Source organism: Macaca mulatta, chromosome 1, assembly GCF_049350105.2.
Source record: "Macaca mulatta isolate MMU2019108-1 chromosome 1, T2T-MMU8v2.0, whole genome shotgun sequence".
Taxonomy (NCBI): Eukaryota; Metazoa; Chordata; class Mammalia; order Primates; family Cercopithecidae; genus Macaca; species Macaca mulatta.
This window is the reverse complement of record NC_133406.1, coordinates 83,573,407-83,589,594: the sequence shown is the minus strand read 5'-3', so window position 1 is coordinate 83,589,594 and position 16,188 is coordinate 83,573,407. Positions and strand designations below refer to the sequence as shown.

The window sequence follows — 16,188 nt, the reverse complement described above, 5'->3', positions numbered from 1 at the left end:
GCCATCTCCCTAAATTGTTTTTCTTTTTAAATTTCACTTTGCATTTGGTTACTTATTCTCTGGGAAAGCATACTGGGCAGGAGGGCCTCCTTGTCCTCACTTTGCCATTCTCCCCATCTGATGAATTCTGAACCTCAGTTTTTCATCCAAGGACTGGAGTTAAAACACCTGCCCTATTATACAGGACACGAGGCTGTTGTCATGATAATCAGTGAGCTGATGTGTGGTTGAAGCTCTTATCTGACTCCATAAATAGTTTAAAACTACCTAAGTATAAATTCAGCAGTTTTGTTTAAGATTTGAAGCAGGTATTATAAACATGCATTCCTTTGCCAATCTTTTAATAGAGGGACAGGCTTATTCTTTTGAGGATGGATCTGCTGTTAAGAGCTCCCCTTTGTCTATTTTACATCAACCACTCCTTATTTCATTGTTTTGTGATTCCAGTGTTGCCTTCTTTAAAGTAAATGAAGAATTTAGATATTTGCAGAGCCATTCTGAATATAGAAACTTCCTAGATCGCATATCCCTTGATCTTTTATCGTTAATTTACTCTCATCTAATTAACAGCGTTTTTTTTTTTTTTTTTTTTAGAAATTGACTTTTATCAAGTCTTTCCAAAGTATCCAACTTAGTTTTCAAAGAAAATTTCTCTCTATTTTTATGTTCATCTAATAAGTGACAGTAATAAGTCAATCAGCTCATGTAATCACAGTAACAAACAGCAGGATTGTGGACACACACAGTAGAGTCCTGATATGCTGCAGCTGGACCAGTGGGAGCTGAGCAGGCAGGGCATCCCCTGCCCACCCCACGCCCCCAGCCAGGACTCCAGGCCTTCAGTGTTCAGTCTTCCCATGGCATCAGTCATTTGTTTTGTATAGGGAGCAGAGAAGGTTATTTAATCTGTTTAGTCAGGTAAGTGGCGTTTACTTGTATGTGAAATTGCTTTCTTTGCTGTGCTGTGAGGAGGTATACAAATATAAGGTGCTGTTACTGATTATTCAGCCAACATTTATGGACTACCAGCTCTGTACCTGGCACAGTGTTGGTTCTGGGGGTCAGAGATGACAAACTCCTACCCCAGGAGTCCACTGAGCGACCGTGCCAATAGGTCATGGCCTCAGAGCCGTGTGGCCCACGGCCCCTGTGACTCTCTCTCTGCTGTGGACCTTTCTCCTAGAACCCGATCATCAGCCAGTTCTTCCCCACCCTCCTGCTCTGGTCCTTCTCGGCTCTGCTCCCCTCCATCGTCTACTACTCTACACTGCTGGAGTCTCACTGGACCAAGTGAGTACCTGGGAGTCCTGAGGCCCTGCCCCTAAGACGTATTTGTCTGACCGCTCCCTTGTCCACACCCTGTCCCCCAACTGCTCAGCCAATGGGCACATGGCAGGGGCCTCACTGGGGGCACCTGGAGCATCTGGGGGACTGTGAGTACTCACCTTTGACTTCCTGCAGGTCAGGGGAAAACCAGATCGTGATGACCAAAGTCTACATATTCTTGATCTTCATGGTGCTGATCCTGCCCTCCCTGGGTCTCACCAGGTATATGCCACCACCTCCTGCTGTAAATTCAGAATAAGAGTCACATCAGGAGAGCACTGTCCCCAGGAGAATGCAAATGGTTTGGTAGCAGAAGCAAACCTCTAACAATATCTAAGTGTGTCACAACCTCTTGGCGTGCAGTAGGGCTGGGTCATTGATTCTTCTGGCAATATGATTGTTCTTCTTTAAAAAAGAAAATAACACCATATTGGTCAGGCTGGTCTCGAGCTCCTGACTCAGGTGATCCACCCGCGTTGGCCTCCCAAAGTGCTGGGCTTACAGGCGTGAGACTGTGTCTAAAAAAAACCAAAAAACAAAAAAGAAAGAAAAGAAAAGAAAAAACAGCTTGAAAATTTTGTGGCCAGGCACGGTGGCTTATGCCTGTAATCCTAGCATTTTAGGAGGCCGAGGTGGGCAGATCGCTTGAGTCCAGGAGTTCCAGCCTGGGCAATATGGCGAAACCCCGTCTCTACAAAAGAAAAAAGAAAATGAAACTTACCAAGGACCTTCCACTTAGGGAGGGCCTCATTATGGCTTTGTTTATCTCAAGGAAGGAAGTTTCTGGTTTTTTTGTTGTTGTTGTTGTTGAGACGGAGTCTCGCTCTGTCGCCCGGGCTGGAGTGCAGTGGCCGGATCTCAGCTCACTGCAAGCTCCGCCTCCCGGGTTTACGCCATTCTCCTGCCTCAGCCTCCCGTGTAGCTGGGACTACAGGCGCCCGCCACCTCGCCCGGCTAATTTTTTGTATTTTTAGTAGAGACGGGGTTTCACCGTGTTAGCCAGGATGGTCTCGATCTCCTGACCTCGTGATCCGCCCGTCTCGGCCTCCCAAAGTGCTAGGATTACAGGCTTGAGCCACCGCGCCCGGCCAGGAAGTTTCTGTTAAAGCAGACTGTGACAGGTCATGCTGCAGTAATGCATCGTTGAGAACAAAAGTCGATCTCGGGCTTTGGCCTGTTTTTAGAGCAAAAGAAAATGAAAGCATATGTAGTGACAATATGGAATGCTGGAAATAAACTCTTAGGGGGTTCCTTTGTTTTTCAGTCTAGACTTTTTCTTCCGGTGGCTCTTTGACAAAACTTCCTCGAAGGCTTCCATCAGGTTGGAGTGAGTATTGCCAAGTTGAGTTTTGGAGCCATGGCTCTGGGTGAGAGTCCCACAGGGGCTAGGGCTGCAGTGGGGTGGGTAGGGGTGCTCGTAGCCTATGCTTCCGAACAGGCATCTTTCTCCCCAGACAGCAGGGCTTGGGGCCTCACCTCCACCCTGCCAGGTTCCTGGTAGACACCGTGGGAGCTGACCCACTTTGTGCTGTGCTTGCAGAAATGTGGTTAATTTTTTAGGCCAGAACTCAATTAGCAGCTGTCTCATTCATTCTTTGAAACTTACTGAGCACAGAGCCACATGGGGAGAAGGAATTGCTGGGTCTCAGTGGTGCCAGGGAGTGGGGAAAGGAGAATAATAATTAAACATGGCAACCGGGATGCCTCTGGGCTCTGGGGATTATTTTTGCCAGTATAGAATTAAACTTACTGCCGATGTATCCTTGTTAGTATTTTAAACTTACACCATGCCACTTAACAGTAATAGCTATTGTTTAAGAAGGCACTACGCTAAATGCTTTATGCATCTTTTTCTCACTGAATCTTTACAATGAGCTATGAGGAAGATACTATTATTCTCTCCATTTTACAGATGAGGAGACTGAGGTTCGGGGATGTTGAATAACTTGCCCAAGTCTACCCAGCCAGTTAAGGAACAGAGCTGGGATTCAACCCCAGCCCCTACAGACTATACGTTAGGTCTTAATATAGGCCCAGAGGCTTGGCATTGACTTTCCTAAAAGAATGTGCTTACCTGTAAGGATGGGGTGAGTTATTTTAAATGAGTTCTTGCTGAGTAAGCTGATGAGTTGGGAGCTGGCAGCTATGACAGACACACATACATACAACCAGCAATAGTCTAAGTTGACAGTGACTTTCAGATTGACAAATCCAGTGACTAACTCAATTCTCATCTTATGATCTATCAGCGACATCTGACACATTTATCCAAGCCTTCCTTCTCGAAGCTCTGCCTTGGCTGTCTCATCCGGCGGCATCCTCTTGTCACCCTCCTTGGTGGGTTCTTTCCCATCTCCCCAACTCTAGATTTTGGCTGCCTGAAGGCTCAGCCCCCAGTTCTGGGTCCACACTGCCTCTCTAGGTGACTTCAGCTGAACCCATGGCTTCCATGCCATGAGACTGCTCCTGAATTAACTTATGCGGACAACATCCACATTTATGCCTCTAGCCTGCACCTCCAGGCTGATAACCCAACTGCCCACCTCAAATTCCAGCTGGAGTTTTACTGGGTACCACGGATGTTACCTGCCCAAAACCAGACTCCTGACTTTTACCCTCAAATCTGCTACTCTATAACTTTCCCCATTCCATATTGTTTTTCTAACTGTTTTGGCAAAAAACCTCAAAGTTCACCTTGTTTCCTTTCTATCCCTCCCATGCCATACCCAGCCTATCAGCAAATCCTGACAGCTCTCTCTCTAGAGTAGATCCAGAATCCCTCCATATCTCACCACCTCCATCACAACTGCCCTCGCCCCACATGGGGATCACACAGCGGCCATCTGCGTAGTCTTCCTGACCCCATCGGAACAGATCCCTTGCCCTGGGTCTGCCCCCAGTCCCTTTCAGCCTTGTCTTCTGCCTTGCCCCAGCCCACTGCTGTCCAGCCCCACCTGCCCTTTTGTTCTTCCTGGATGTGCAGCAGACGAGGGCATCCTCAGGCGTCTTATATGTTGTTCCCTTTCCCTGGAATCCTGTCTTCCCAGGTTTTGGGATGACTTGCTCCTTCACTTCTTCACATCTCTGCACGAGTATCACCTTGTTAGAAAGGCTCCTCTAACCCTTGTATAACATAGGAACCCTCCCTGCTTTATTTTCCTCTAGGACTCACCACCCCCGGCATATGGAATATTTGTTTGTTTGCTTCTTTGTGCCCCCAGCTAGAATGTGAATTTCAAGAGAGTGGGGGCAGGGGCTTTGTTCTGTTCTCAATGTCTGGAAAGGTACTTGGCACACAGATGTGTTCTCCAAATATGTGCTGAATGAACGGAAGACTATACAGCCCTCCCAGGGGCTTTCTGCTCCTGCCCAGCCTAGGAGCCCCTCCTCTCCCTCCAAGAGTGGCTCTCAGCTCACAGACCTGGGCCCCGGTTTCCCCAGGTGTGTCTTCCTGCCTGACCAGGGCGCCTTCTTTGTGAACTACATCATCGCCTCGGCCTTCATCGGCAATGGCATGGAGCTGCTGCGGCTGCCAGGCCTCATCCTCTACACCTTCCGCATGATCATGGCCAAGACGGCTGCCGACCGCAGGAATGTCAAGCAGGTGCCATCCCCTGGGCCCAGGGCTGTGCCTCCGACTCCCTCCCATGTCCCCCCTTCACTGACCCGAGGGCCTCTCACCCCCACTACCCCCGCTAATGGGTAGCATTTACCCGACTACCCACTAATGCAGGCACTGGGCTAAGTGCTTCTCAAACCCGGGCCCAGGCAGGCGTGGTCTCCTCCAGCCTCCTCTCTAGCTCACAGGCTGGAGGAGAGAGTTTGGGACTCTGGCATTTGAAACAGTTTGATCACACACATACATACATACAACTCAAACCAACAGACTCTTTTTCCATGGGTGCCCATTTGCATAAATTCTTAGCCAAACCCCATATGTCAAAGGCATTTTTGGCTTATGGCATTTATTCCAGGATTCCCTGAACCGGAGGGTGTGGGATTCTCTTTTCTTCTCCTCTGCCATGGTGGACACTGCGCGAGGAAAGTGGGAGAAGTGCTGCATTCCTTCATTTCATTCTCAGCCCCTTATGAGCCGGGCACTGCTAGTATCCCGATTTCACAAAGGCACGAACTAAGCTGGCCCAGGATCCCCTGCTAGAAGGGCTGGAGTCACGAGGAGTCACTCTACACCTCTTCCCCGACCACCTCTTCTCTCCAGGGGCTCACACGCCTGTTGGGTGGACAGGATTGGAACGAAGGGAGCACTAGCAAACACGCATCACCGTGCCTCAGGAGGGCTGGGTGCGCTCAGTGAAGCAGGGCAGGCTGGGAGGGATGGGAAGGACCTTGGGAGGCGGGGAGCCACGCATCTCCTATTTCCAAAGTCCTCTACCCCGCTCTCCCCTCACCACTTGGAGAGCACAAAAGGGTGTTTGAAGTGGAACAAGTCCATGAGCTCCTCACCACCTCCTTCTCCCAGAACCAGGCCTTCCAGTACGAGTTTGGAGCCATGTATGCATGGATGCTGTGTGTCTTCACTGTCATCATGGCCTACAGCATCACCTGTCCCATCGTTGCGCCATTTGGTGAGTGGCCCTGGAGCCTCTCCCAGGGTACGTGGACGGCTGATTGCACCAAGCCTCTCGGGGACAGCTAACAATTGTGCCCAGGTTGGAGTTCCCAAAACCACAGCCACAAGAGCCACAAGCTGTCAAAGACCCACGTGACACCAAATTTCACTCATTTCTTTCTTTTTTTGTTTTGAGACAGGGTCTCATGCTGATGCCCAGGCTGGAGTGGCATGATCTTGGCTCACTGCAACCCCCACCTCCTGGGCTCAAGCCATCCTCCCACCTCAGCCTCCTGAGTAGCTGGGATTACAGGTGCCCACCACCATGCCTGCCTAATTTTTTGTATTTTTAGCAGACACGGGGTTTCACCATGTTGGCCAGGCTGATCTTGAACTCCTGACCTCAGGTGATCCACCCACCTCAGCCTCCCAAAGTGCCGGGATTACAGATATGAGCCACTGTGCCTGGCCTCATTCATTTTTAAATGAATTCCTCCCACTGGCCCTCAGCTAGGACCTCTCTCAGTACTTCTGGTCTGAGGTTCTCTGCCCAGTGACCACGTCGTTCATGGTTGATTTCTTTAGCAGCAAGTAAAACAGTCACAATCAAAGCTCTTGTGCTGCTTTCACTCCGGCAGATGCCTGCCTCCAGAATCGTCTTGGAAAGAGGCTGTTTCACACTTGGATGTCTGGCCTCAATTCCTCCCCAGCCCTTCCCATGCAGAGCCCCGTATGGCATGCTCCCACACCCTATCCTACAAGGCAGGTCTTGTTTCTATTCCCCCTTCACAGATACAGAACTTCATATGTTGTTAGTAAGCAGGAGAACCAGGATTTGAACTCAGGACTGTTTAAAGACCAAGGTCCTGGCCACTGAAATAAAAAAAAAAAAATCCTCTTGAGCTGGCAGATGAATGAAAGGCTCTAGAAGGAAACAGAAGACCCAAGAGACTGCTGGCAGCGATAGCTGAGGTTTAGGGGGAGAAGTTGTTTAGTTTTCACTGTATACTCTCTTGTGTAGTTTTAAAAATTTACAGTATTTACACTTTCAAAACAAAATTTATTTTTTAAAAAAGAACCTGGGACCAGGCACGATGGCTCACTCCTGTAATCCCGGCACTTTGGGAGGCCTAAGCAGTGGATCATCTGAGGTCAAGAGTTCGAGAACAACCTGGCCAACATGGTGAAACCCTGTCTCTACTAAAAATACAAAAATCAACTGGGCATGGTGGCAGGCGCCTATAATCCCAGCTACTCGGGAGGCTGAGGCAGGAGAATCACTTGAACCTAGGAGGCAGAGGTTGCAGTGAGCCAAGATTGCACCACTGCACTCCAGCCTGAGCAACAAGAGTGAGACTCCGTCTCAAAAAGAACCTGGCATAATAGAAAAGGCAGCACCCACTTTCTGTTGGTCCCCCATGTGCGATCCTGTGCCAACCCTGGGGTAAGATCCTTGGGCCTCATTCTCTGTTGACTGATGAGGGCAGGGATCAGCTGGGTGGGAGAAGGCCAGGGGTGTGGGAGCACTGACATACGGGGGCTCAGCATGGGAAGGGCTGGGGAGGAATTGAGGCCAGACATCCAAGTGTGAAACAGCCTCTTTCCAAGATGATTCTGGAATGTTAGTGTTCTGTGGGGACAGGATCACAGACACTGTGACTCCCTTGGTGTGGGGTCCGTCCCACAGACCCTGATCCAGCGACAAATGAAAGACATACACTGACAGATATTTTGCCTGTCAGTGCGGCTAAGGGGCTCTGCTGCCTGAGTCTGCACCTGTGGATGATCAAAGGTTGGTCTCAGGACCACATGAGTAAACAAGCTATTTGGGTAAACTCCCCCACATTCCTATGTATCCACGCCCTAAGCTTTTGAGAGAATTCAGCTGCCTTCAGCCAAACCCTTTACTGAAGTTATGCAAACCTCTCAGCCTTCCAAGGTTTGTGTCTATTTTCTATAACTTTATCTTAAATTTTCTCCCACCACCCTGACCGATCCCCTACACCTTGGGGTCACAGAGAAGTGAGGAAGCGGGTAGGAGAGAGAAAGAGAAACAAAACTAGAAGCCAGAGGTGCAGGATGCCTCCTATTGTGTTCAAGCAGTAGAGCAGCAGCCCCAGTCCTGGCTCCTTGCCAAAACAGCCGCCCCTGAGAGGAAGAGGGCAGAGGTGTCTGTGTGGCCCTGCAAGGTCTCCAGCTCACAGCCCCATCCCCTGCAGGCCTCATCTACATCCTGCTCAAGCACATGGTGGACCGGCACAACCTCTACTTCGTCTACCTCCCAGCCAAGCTGGAGAAGGGGATACACTTTGCTGCTGTGAACCAGGCCTTGGCAGCCCCCATCCTATGCCTCTTCTGGCTCTACTTCTTTTCCTTCCTGCGCCTGGGTGAGTGGCCCTTCCAACCTGGGGCCAGCCCTTGGCCTCCCATCCCTGCATCCCCGCCAGCCAGTCAGATCCCCCATTGCTTTCACAGCATCAGCTTGGCATCCAGTCAGAATGTGGTGCCCAGAGTGAGGGCTGGTTAGGTGTCCAATCAGAATGTGATACCCAGAATGAGAGTTGGTTACATGTCCAATCAGAATGTGTGCCCAGAGTGAGGACTGGTTAGGTGTCCAATCAAAACAGGATACCCAGAGTGAGGGCTGGTTGGGTGTGGTGGTGACAGCTGAGCTCCTAAGCTAGCCCGAGTGCAGGTGTAACCCTTGTGAAGGCCTGGTCAATTGTCCCATACGTCCCTGGAGAGAAGACAGTGCCATTATCAGCTGTGCAGGGACTGAACCAGAGGAAATGGGGAAGCTGATCCAGATTGCCCTTTGAGGGTGGTGGTTGGACCCGGCTCCTTGTATCTCCTGGCATGGAAGAGGTGGGGACATGGAGAAGAGAAAACTGACACTCCTGGGGGAAAGTTATGTCTGCCCTGGTCAGACTGGGGGTGTGGGACAGTCCATCCTACCTAGCCCAGGGCACTGGAGACTGGAGGGAACGGACCCAGCAAGGAGGCTGGTGAATTGCCATTGACTTGGCATCCCAGTGCCTGAAATGCAACCAGGGATGATGCCAGCCGTTCAATGGGTCCCTCTGTGTGCTCCTGGTTGTGAAGACACCATCCTTGCTGCTGGAGTTGAGGGCTAGGGGTGGGGGTTAGGCCTTACCTTTGTTTTCTGCCTGAGGGATAAGTCACGGGCAGTTTCCACACCAGGTGTGGCCCCTTCCTCAGCAGGGTGAGGGTAGGTGGTGGCCCCTCCCTGCCCACCCCAAGGCTAGCCACCCTCTGTCCCCAGGTATGAAGGCCCCTGCCACTCTGTTCACCTTCCTGGTGCTGCTGCTCACCATCCTGGTCTGCCTGGCTCACACCTGCTTTGGATGCTTCAAGCACCTCAGCCCTCTGAACTACAAAGTAAAGGTCCCCGACCCCACTGCCCCGTCAAGCCCTGGGAGGAACAGATGGTGGGACGGGCTCGCTCTCAACGCCTCCCACCCTTGTCCGTATCAACACAGCAGCAGCCTTCTCCAGACTCTGCTTCTCCATGGGAAAGGCGTGGGTGGTTGGGTGCCACGTGTAGCTTCCCTTGCTCCCCTCATCACTGCACTCCCCCACCCCATCCTCTCTCAGGCTGCCAGGGAGCTTGGTGCCAGCTGGTACTATTATTCCGGGTGTTAATAGTCTCTGTGTTTGGAGGGTGTTCGTTCACAGAGATCAGTTTTGTTTATCATTGCAAGTTTTTGCTGTTATCTGCAGACAGAAGAGCCTGCAAGTGACAAAGGAAGTGAGGCAGAGGCCCACATGCCTCCACCGTTCACAGTAAGCTGTCTGTGCCCCTCAGCCTCCGAGCTTGTCGCCCTTTTTTGCTTTGGTTGTAACAGTCCCAACCAGATGGGCCCCAGCAAATGTGCTTTGATGATCTCTTGCTAAGATCACATGGCAGTCAGGTTTGGGAATTAATGGCAGAGAAGGAATCCCGGTCCCCCTGGGTGTTTTAACCTGCATATTTGAAACTGTTGAGGAGATAATGAGTCTTGTCTCGGTTCATGGCCATCCCCCTTGGTTTCAGTTCCCTGCTCTGACACCTGGGAGGTGTCCTTCTCTGCATATTTAATAGCTGGTGAGTTTGGGGCTTTAGTGAAGGCACATGGTAAGGTGCTACGGTTTGACAGTTTGTCATCAGCAGTGCACCTGCCTCTGCGAGGTCCTCCACTAGGTTCCAAGAGGGTGTCAGACAGACTTCCCTTTGAATTCAAGAAATGAACATTGCACCTGCTTCAGAGGAAGACGCCACGGTCTTCCTCTGAAGGCTCCTTGTCTTCCTGGTTCTCCCTGCCTCCAGGGTCCTGCTCCTAGGGTGGGGCTGGTAAGGGAAAACAGAGCCCCAGGGTTCCAGAGCTGTGGCCACTGGCCGTCCTGACAGCCAGGCCAGGACAGAGCCGACCTCATCTGCAGAGTTCTTTCTGGTGACTGCCTCCCAGGTGTCAGGCTCTCTTATCGGTGTCTGTCCTTGGACAAGTTCCAAAAGAGGGAGGGCCTCAGAAGGACTCATTACCCAGAGACACACCTGTGGCTTTGCTGGCCAGGCAGGGAACACGCAGGACAGGTGGATGATGTCAAGCCCTCACTCACAGTCAGGGTCTCGGGAGGAGTGGGGCAGGGCTCTGCGCCCGGGGTCAGTGGCTGGAGCCTGGGATTGGGAGGAAATGAGACTCACACAGATATGTTGAGCATCCCAGGGGTCCCAGGGCAGCATTCTAAGCCCCCCTACATAGGTAGACTTGTTTCTTCTACAAAGTGAGAAATCCTCCTAGGATCCAGGGCTAGGAAGTTTAGTTTCCTCGGAGAAACTGCTCTCCTGTACTTCCTTCTGTCATCATGAGAACTGTATAACTGGGCTTTCTCTTTTGCCCTGGCTGCTACGAAGTTCCACAGGTGGCATATTTTAGGTCCTAATATCCTAAATTGATGTTGCTATTTCTTCATATGTCCTTTATGGCCACTGTCTGTGTCCTTCTGTTGGGAGGAGAAGGGCAGGAGGGTAGGGATGCAGTGTGGAATCTCATGCCTGCCCCAAGCCAAGCACGAATCCATTTGCTGACAGCCCTATGTGCCTCGGATTCTGAACGGCTTGGCCTCGGAGAGGACAGCACTGTCTCCGCAGCAGCAGCAGACCTATGGTGCCATCCACAACATCAGCGGGACTATCCCTGGACAGTGCTTGGCACAGAGCTCCATGGGCAGTGTGGCTGCTGCCCCACAGGAGGCCTGAGGCCGGGTGAGCTACTGGCTGGGTCAGGCTCAGGGGAGCCTGTGGGGTGAGAAAGGTGAAGCAGGGTGAGAAGACAGGCGAAGCAGCCTGACTCCCAAGTTCATGACTTCTTCCCATCTGTTTTAGGTCTCACTGCTCTGAAATGACACAACCAGAATGGCCTGGGGCTCAGGCCCTTGGCTGAGCGGGAATGTGTTGGGACTGCCCAGCTGAGCCATCAGATGCCCATCTTTTCTGGTCCCAGCAGTGGTGAGGGGAGCACATGCAGGCCTCGCCCCTACCTTGCTCACCCAGTTCCCCCTCTGGCACAAGCTTGCGGCTCTGCAGCTGGGGTGACATCCCCAGTGGTTTGTCGCCAAGACCATGTGGTGGACTTTTCGCCCCCCAAACTGATGAGTCTGGGAGAATATATGGAGAGAGAGATGTAACAAGGGGAAGGCCTCCTCCCTTCTGATCACACACACAACCGATAACCAAAGAGATGCTGCAGTCCAGGTCTGAGATGGGCTGGCGTCCAGCTCCCTGCTCCATGGCCAGTCCCTCCCCAACCCGGCAGCCCCTCCAGGCTACACCCAGGAGTGAGCTATGGGGAGCAGGCTGGGAGGCGGCCAGTGCTCCAGCCAGCTGTGCACACACCTCTGTATCCCACTACAGTTCTGTGTTTTTGTATCATGTTGTCAGGGACACCCCATAACAGGCAGGGACAAGGACCACTCATAATGTGCCCGCTGGCCCACAGTTAAGATCCAGCCTGTCCCACCTCTTCAGGGCTGAGTGCATGAGTCTGCACCTCCAGGCAGGCTCTGTGCAGTACTCACCCTCTGTCTGCTCCCTCCAAGGTGTGGGGGTGGGCAGTGCTCAGGGCCTCCTCGGAACCAAAGGACAGCGTGGTTGGCACAGAGGGGGTGCCTGGGCTGGGTGCAGGGCCATCCCATTGCCCTAGAGCTGTGGCTCTGGCAGGAAGGAGGGGCTGTCCCTCTTCTCCCTCCTGGAGATTCCAGGGGATGGGATGCAACTTAAGACTTCTGCCTGAGAAGCCTCCTCCCTGCTACCTCCAGGGGGCACCAAGGCACAAGCCTGTGCCGTGGGGGTGGGAGGGGGTGCGGAAGAGCAGGTCCAGGCTCCTTCCAGCCCAATTGGGCCAGGGCCTTGGCACCTCTGCAGGCCCTGCCTGTGCCTGTCTGCTGACCTGGTGGGCCTGGGCTTTCTGACTCAGGGACCCTGTTGACGCTGACTTGCGCCTGCAGTGGCGGCTAATGCCGCCTCTCCTCCAAGCTGCCCCTGTGCTGGGAGGGGTGGGGGCGGTGCCATTGGTCTGGTGCAGCACAGCCCTGGCCAGTGGCCTCATCCCCAACGGGCCTCCTGTGCCTCTGCCAGCAAGGAGGGGCCTGCCAGCTCTGCTTGGACAGGGGGCCCCATGTGGGGTCAGGGCATGCTTATGTCACTGGGTTCCAGCCGCTGTTAGAAGTAAAGTCATTTATCATCAAGGCCATATTGCTTATCGCACAGAGTTGGGGATTGGGGAGTGAGCTTGGAGGGGTGAGGGGGTAAGTGTGGGCTCCCAGCATGGGCAGGGGACGGAGGCAAACTCATTCCTCAGAAAAGGGGTATCTTCCCAAAGAAAAGCCTGGAGGGCACTTGTGGAGGGAGGCAGGGGGCGGTGTGGGGTGGTCACTGCTGCTCCAGCACTGACAGGAACTTGCGGATGTCCCGGGCGAGCAGCTCTGGTTCCTCAAAGGCTGCAAAGTGGCCCCCACGAGCCATGTAGGAATAGGAGATGAGCTTCGGGTACTTGAACCTCACCCACTTTTCAGGCGTGTGTATTAGCTCAGAAGGGAAGGCAGAGAAGCCAGTGGGCACGTAGACCTTCATCCTGAAAGCGAAAGAGCCGATGGGGTGCGGGAGGCTGTGGCCCTGCGCCTCTCCATCCTGCACAGCAGGGGGTTCAAGAGCCTGGGGGATGAGATCAGCTGGCCCCCCCACAAGGAGCCATAAAGACAAGGACAAATCCAGGTCTCAACCGCTCCCCTCACTATCCTCTTTTTGTGGGAGGGCCACCCAGGCAGAGGCATGGGACAGCCTCTAAATCCCCACCTTTGAGGGTCTCCATGTGAGACTTGGAAATCCCAGAACCATCAGTGCCACTCAGACCAGCATCCTGACTCGGGAGCAGTACTGAGGGCTGCCCGGGAGCCAGGCACGTGGTCCCTCCATGAGGGCTTTCTCCAAACCCCTTGACCTTTAGTGTTCCCATCCAAGGGCCCTGGGGCACCCCTGCAGGCAAGGCTATACTTATCCCACCACCGAGGGCCCTTACTGGAGCTCCAGACTGGCCATCCCCCTGCCTCCAGCCTCAGAGGCCCCTGTTCTCAGTCAGCCAGGCTCACCGCTCATGCTTCTGGGTCATCCAGCCCTGTCCCAGGTTCTCCTTGTAGAAGCGCTGGGAGGAGACAATGGTTGCTGTTGTCCAGTAGAGCATGACGTTGGTCAGCAGGTCATCCAGGGAGAACTTCCTGGGAACACAGAACACAAAGCCCCACTCTTAGTGCCAGATGCAGTTGTGTGACAAAGGGCAGCTGGAAAGTCCTACAAATGCCAGGCCCTGACCATGCGGCTTCCCTCCTCAGACCTCATGCAAGGTGTGTGGTATCCTCATGTCACAGGCAGGCTTTGCCCAGGGCACCAGACTGGAGTGCATGGATTTAATCAAAGTGTCTCTTATCACCCCAAGGTCCTCCCCCACACCTACCTTGACTCTACACATCCATCCCCTCTCTCCTGCCACTGACATCTCCTCCCTCCCCTCCACCCCTGCACCATGAAACTGCTCAGGACATCAGCTACTATGGTGACCACGTACCAGGCAGCATGTTCTAAGCTCCTTACCTTCATTTAATTCATGTTTTCCTCTCAATAGCCTACAGGACATAGGTACTATTATCTCCATTTTACTTACTAAGTGGAGAATTCAAACCTGGGCAACTTGGGTCTAGGATGCACACTCCACAGCCCCCACCCCACCTTCCACTGTCCCCAGAGCAGGCGCTCCCAACCCCACCTTCCTGTCTCAAACCCTGGATCTCTAGCAACAGCAGCACGGAGCAGGGGCAGAGATAAAGGGAACAGCCTTTTCCATGTGATTTTGGTGGCAAAATGAAAACATCAATGAAAACTAGTTCCAGTACACACGCCAACTCTGTGAGCTGGATTTCTGCAAGTCGGCCAAGTGCTTCCATCTCCCTTTCGGCTCTGCCTGCAGCTTGAAAACTACCACCACCACCATTTCCACTCTTGTGTGTTCCGGTTCTTTCTGGAACACAGATCTGATCCTGTCTGCCTCCTGCTCAGGGCTTTGGTGCTCCCTGTAACCTGGGGCCAGAGCTGCAGGAGTGGCCTAGTGGGACAGTCTGGTGGGGCCTCGCATCTGGTTCCAGGTATCCGTGTACAAGGAACAGGCCAGACCCCTTGCCAATGTGGTCCTGCAGGAGCTCCATCGACCCCTGGGTCCTGCTGAATGTAGGGCAGGGGAAGCAGATCCCAGAGGAAGGCCCTGCTGAGGCTCTTGGAGGAGGCGAGGACCTGCCTGCAAGAATGAGTTTGCTTGCAATCTGGCCCCAGTGTACCTGCTTCAGCCTCTGGACAAGCCACCCTTTCCAAGCACCCTTTCCTTGCATTTTTTATGGCTTTTCTCTTTGCCTAAATTTCTCTCCTCCATCCAGCAAACTCCTATTCATCCTCCAAGGCCCAAATCAGATACATTCTCCTGGTCATTTCCCCTCTCTGCTGCTTAGACAAAGAGAATCCTCCTTACACTGAACTCTCACAGTCCTTTGTGCATTCATTCAACATCTAGGTACTGGGCTCCCACTGTTCACCCGGCACTGTTCTAGGTGATGGGGCTAGAGCATGGCCAAGACAGAGTCCCTACCCCTAAGGCGGGATTCAGTCTCATTTTACTCTCTTTCTCATCCCCAGCACTATCTGGTCCTCTGTGTGTCACTGAAGGAATAAAGGGATGGGCCCTGGAAAGGGTGGGTCAGAGCTGACCTTGGTGAAGCCTGAGTCAGGCCACAGAGCTGGGAGTCAGGCATGTAGAGGATACAGCCTTGAAGGCTCTGAGAGATGTAACAGCCTCCTGTCTTTCTGCGACCACCCTCCTGGAACACGCAGTCATGTGACCCTGATGCCAGGTTCTCCAGGGAAGCAGGAGGAAGAGCCCAGATGCTCTCGGCAATAACGTGGTGCTTGCTGCCCTCTGGGCTCCCTAATCCCAGAGGGGCCTGTTCAGCAAAAGGAGCACAAGCAGGTGAGCCTGCATCCTAGTCCTGACCATGCACTGTGAGGCTGGGAGCAACTCACCAGGCCGCCTCACCCGAAAAATGCAGCTATGTTGGTCGTGGGGTGAGGATTTGTAAGAAAGTCAACAATAGAATTTGGTGAGCGCCCCATGCAGAGCAACCAGACAAGGGGATGAAGAGGGTGAGGAGGTTGGCTGCTGGGACCAGGGTCACAACTGCCGGGGCAAACCAGGGTCTCACCTTTCCAGGCCTCCATCCTCCAGGTATCGGAATTCCGTATTGGTCCAGGTGGAAAACTTCTCTAGAATATAGGCAGCCAGACCCACAGGAGAGTCATTCAGAGCAGAGCCTGGCGTGGAGGGGAGCAAGGGAGAGACTCAGGCCTGGGGACCAGGGAGCTGGAGCTTCATGTGTGACATGTGGCACTGGCCACAGAGGGCAGGAAGCCACGTTCGAGCACAGGTCTGCCCTAACTCCTGGGTGCTCACACACTTCACTTCCTTAACTCTCTGCCTCGGCATCCTCATCTGATAAACAGTGACGATACCTTCCCACTGTCTCCCGGGGCCTCGCACACTGCCTGCTTAGCTTCCTTCAAATGGAAGGGCCCATGCCTCTGCATTTGGTGGGGTCCCAGTGAGAAGTGCTGTTTTTAAAAAGGTGGGGTTTTTTAGTCTATGTGTTGTGATTCATGAAAAATGAGAAGCCACCTAAAAAAGTCTAAAATAAGGGATCAG

General features: G+C 52.9%; 2 protein-coding genes and 1 long non-coding RNA gene across 21 annotated transcripts in view; 1 reads left to right on the top strand and 2 right to left on the bottom strand.

Annotated features, from left to right (window-relative positions):
- TMEM63A (transmembrane protein 63A) overlaps positions 1-12,645 on the top strand; it is a 37,285-nt gene extending 24,640 nt beyond the window's left edge. For 3 of the 13 annotated variants that reach the window (XM_077938689.1, XM_015115235.3, XM_077938700.1), the window contains 10 exons: positions 1,184-1,290; positions 1,462-1,548; positions 2,591-2,653; positions 4,768-4,930; positions 5,807-5,912; positions 8,116-8,283; positions 9,180-9,295; positions 9,638-9,700; positions 10,986-11,159; positions 11,280-12,645. In XM_077938689.1, coding sequence (XP_077794815.1) covers positions 1,184-1,290; positions 1,462-1,548; positions 2,591-2,653; positions 4,768-4,930; positions 5,807-5,912; positions 8,116-8,283; positions 9,180-9,295; positions 9,638-9,700; positions 10,986-11,153 — 1,041 coding nt within the window. In that variant the 3' untranslated portion in view covers positions 11,154-11,159; positions 11,280-12,645. Of the gene's footprint in view, positions 1-1,183; positions 1,291-1,461; positions 1,549-2,590; positions 2,654-4,767; positions 4,931-5,300; positions 5,629-5,806; positions 5,913-6,972; positions 7,341-8,115; positions 8,284-9,179; positions 9,302-9,637; positions 9,701-10,985; positions 11,160-11,279 lie in introns of all 13 variants that reach the window. The other 10 variants (XM_077938680.1, XM_015115215.3, XM_077938688.1 and 7 more) reach the window with 7 other exon arrangements.
- On the bottom strand, positions 573-2,500 carry LOC106993396 (uncharacterized). Of its 2 annotated transcripts, XR_013395348.1 has the most exons (4): positions 2,048-2,500; positions 1,676-1,731; positions 1,446-1,568; positions 573-962 (listed from the first exon to the last, which is right to left on the bottom strand). It is a non-coding gene; the product is annotated as an uncharacterized LOC106993396 (long non-coding RNA). The 2 variants fall into 2 exon arrangements; XR_001439624.3 differs by lacking the exon at positions 2,048-2,500 and having other exon boundaries at positions 1,676-1,811.
- The window catches only part of EPHX1 (epoxide hydrolase 1), a 40,055-nt gene continuing 36,481 nt past the window's right edge, over positions 12,615-16,188 (bottom strand). For 5 of the 6 annotated variants that reach the window (XM_077952253.1, XM_077952258.1, XM_077952287.1 and 2 more), the window contains 3 exons: positions 15,692-15,800; positions 13,541-13,666; positions 12,615-13,026 (listed from right to left, as the gene is read on the bottom strand). In XM_077952253.1, coding sequence (XP_077808379.1) covers positions 12,825-13,026; positions 13,541-13,666; positions 15,692-15,800 — 437 coding nt within the window. In that variant the 3' untranslated portion in view covers positions 12,615-12,824. 6 annotated transcript variants of the gene reach the window in all.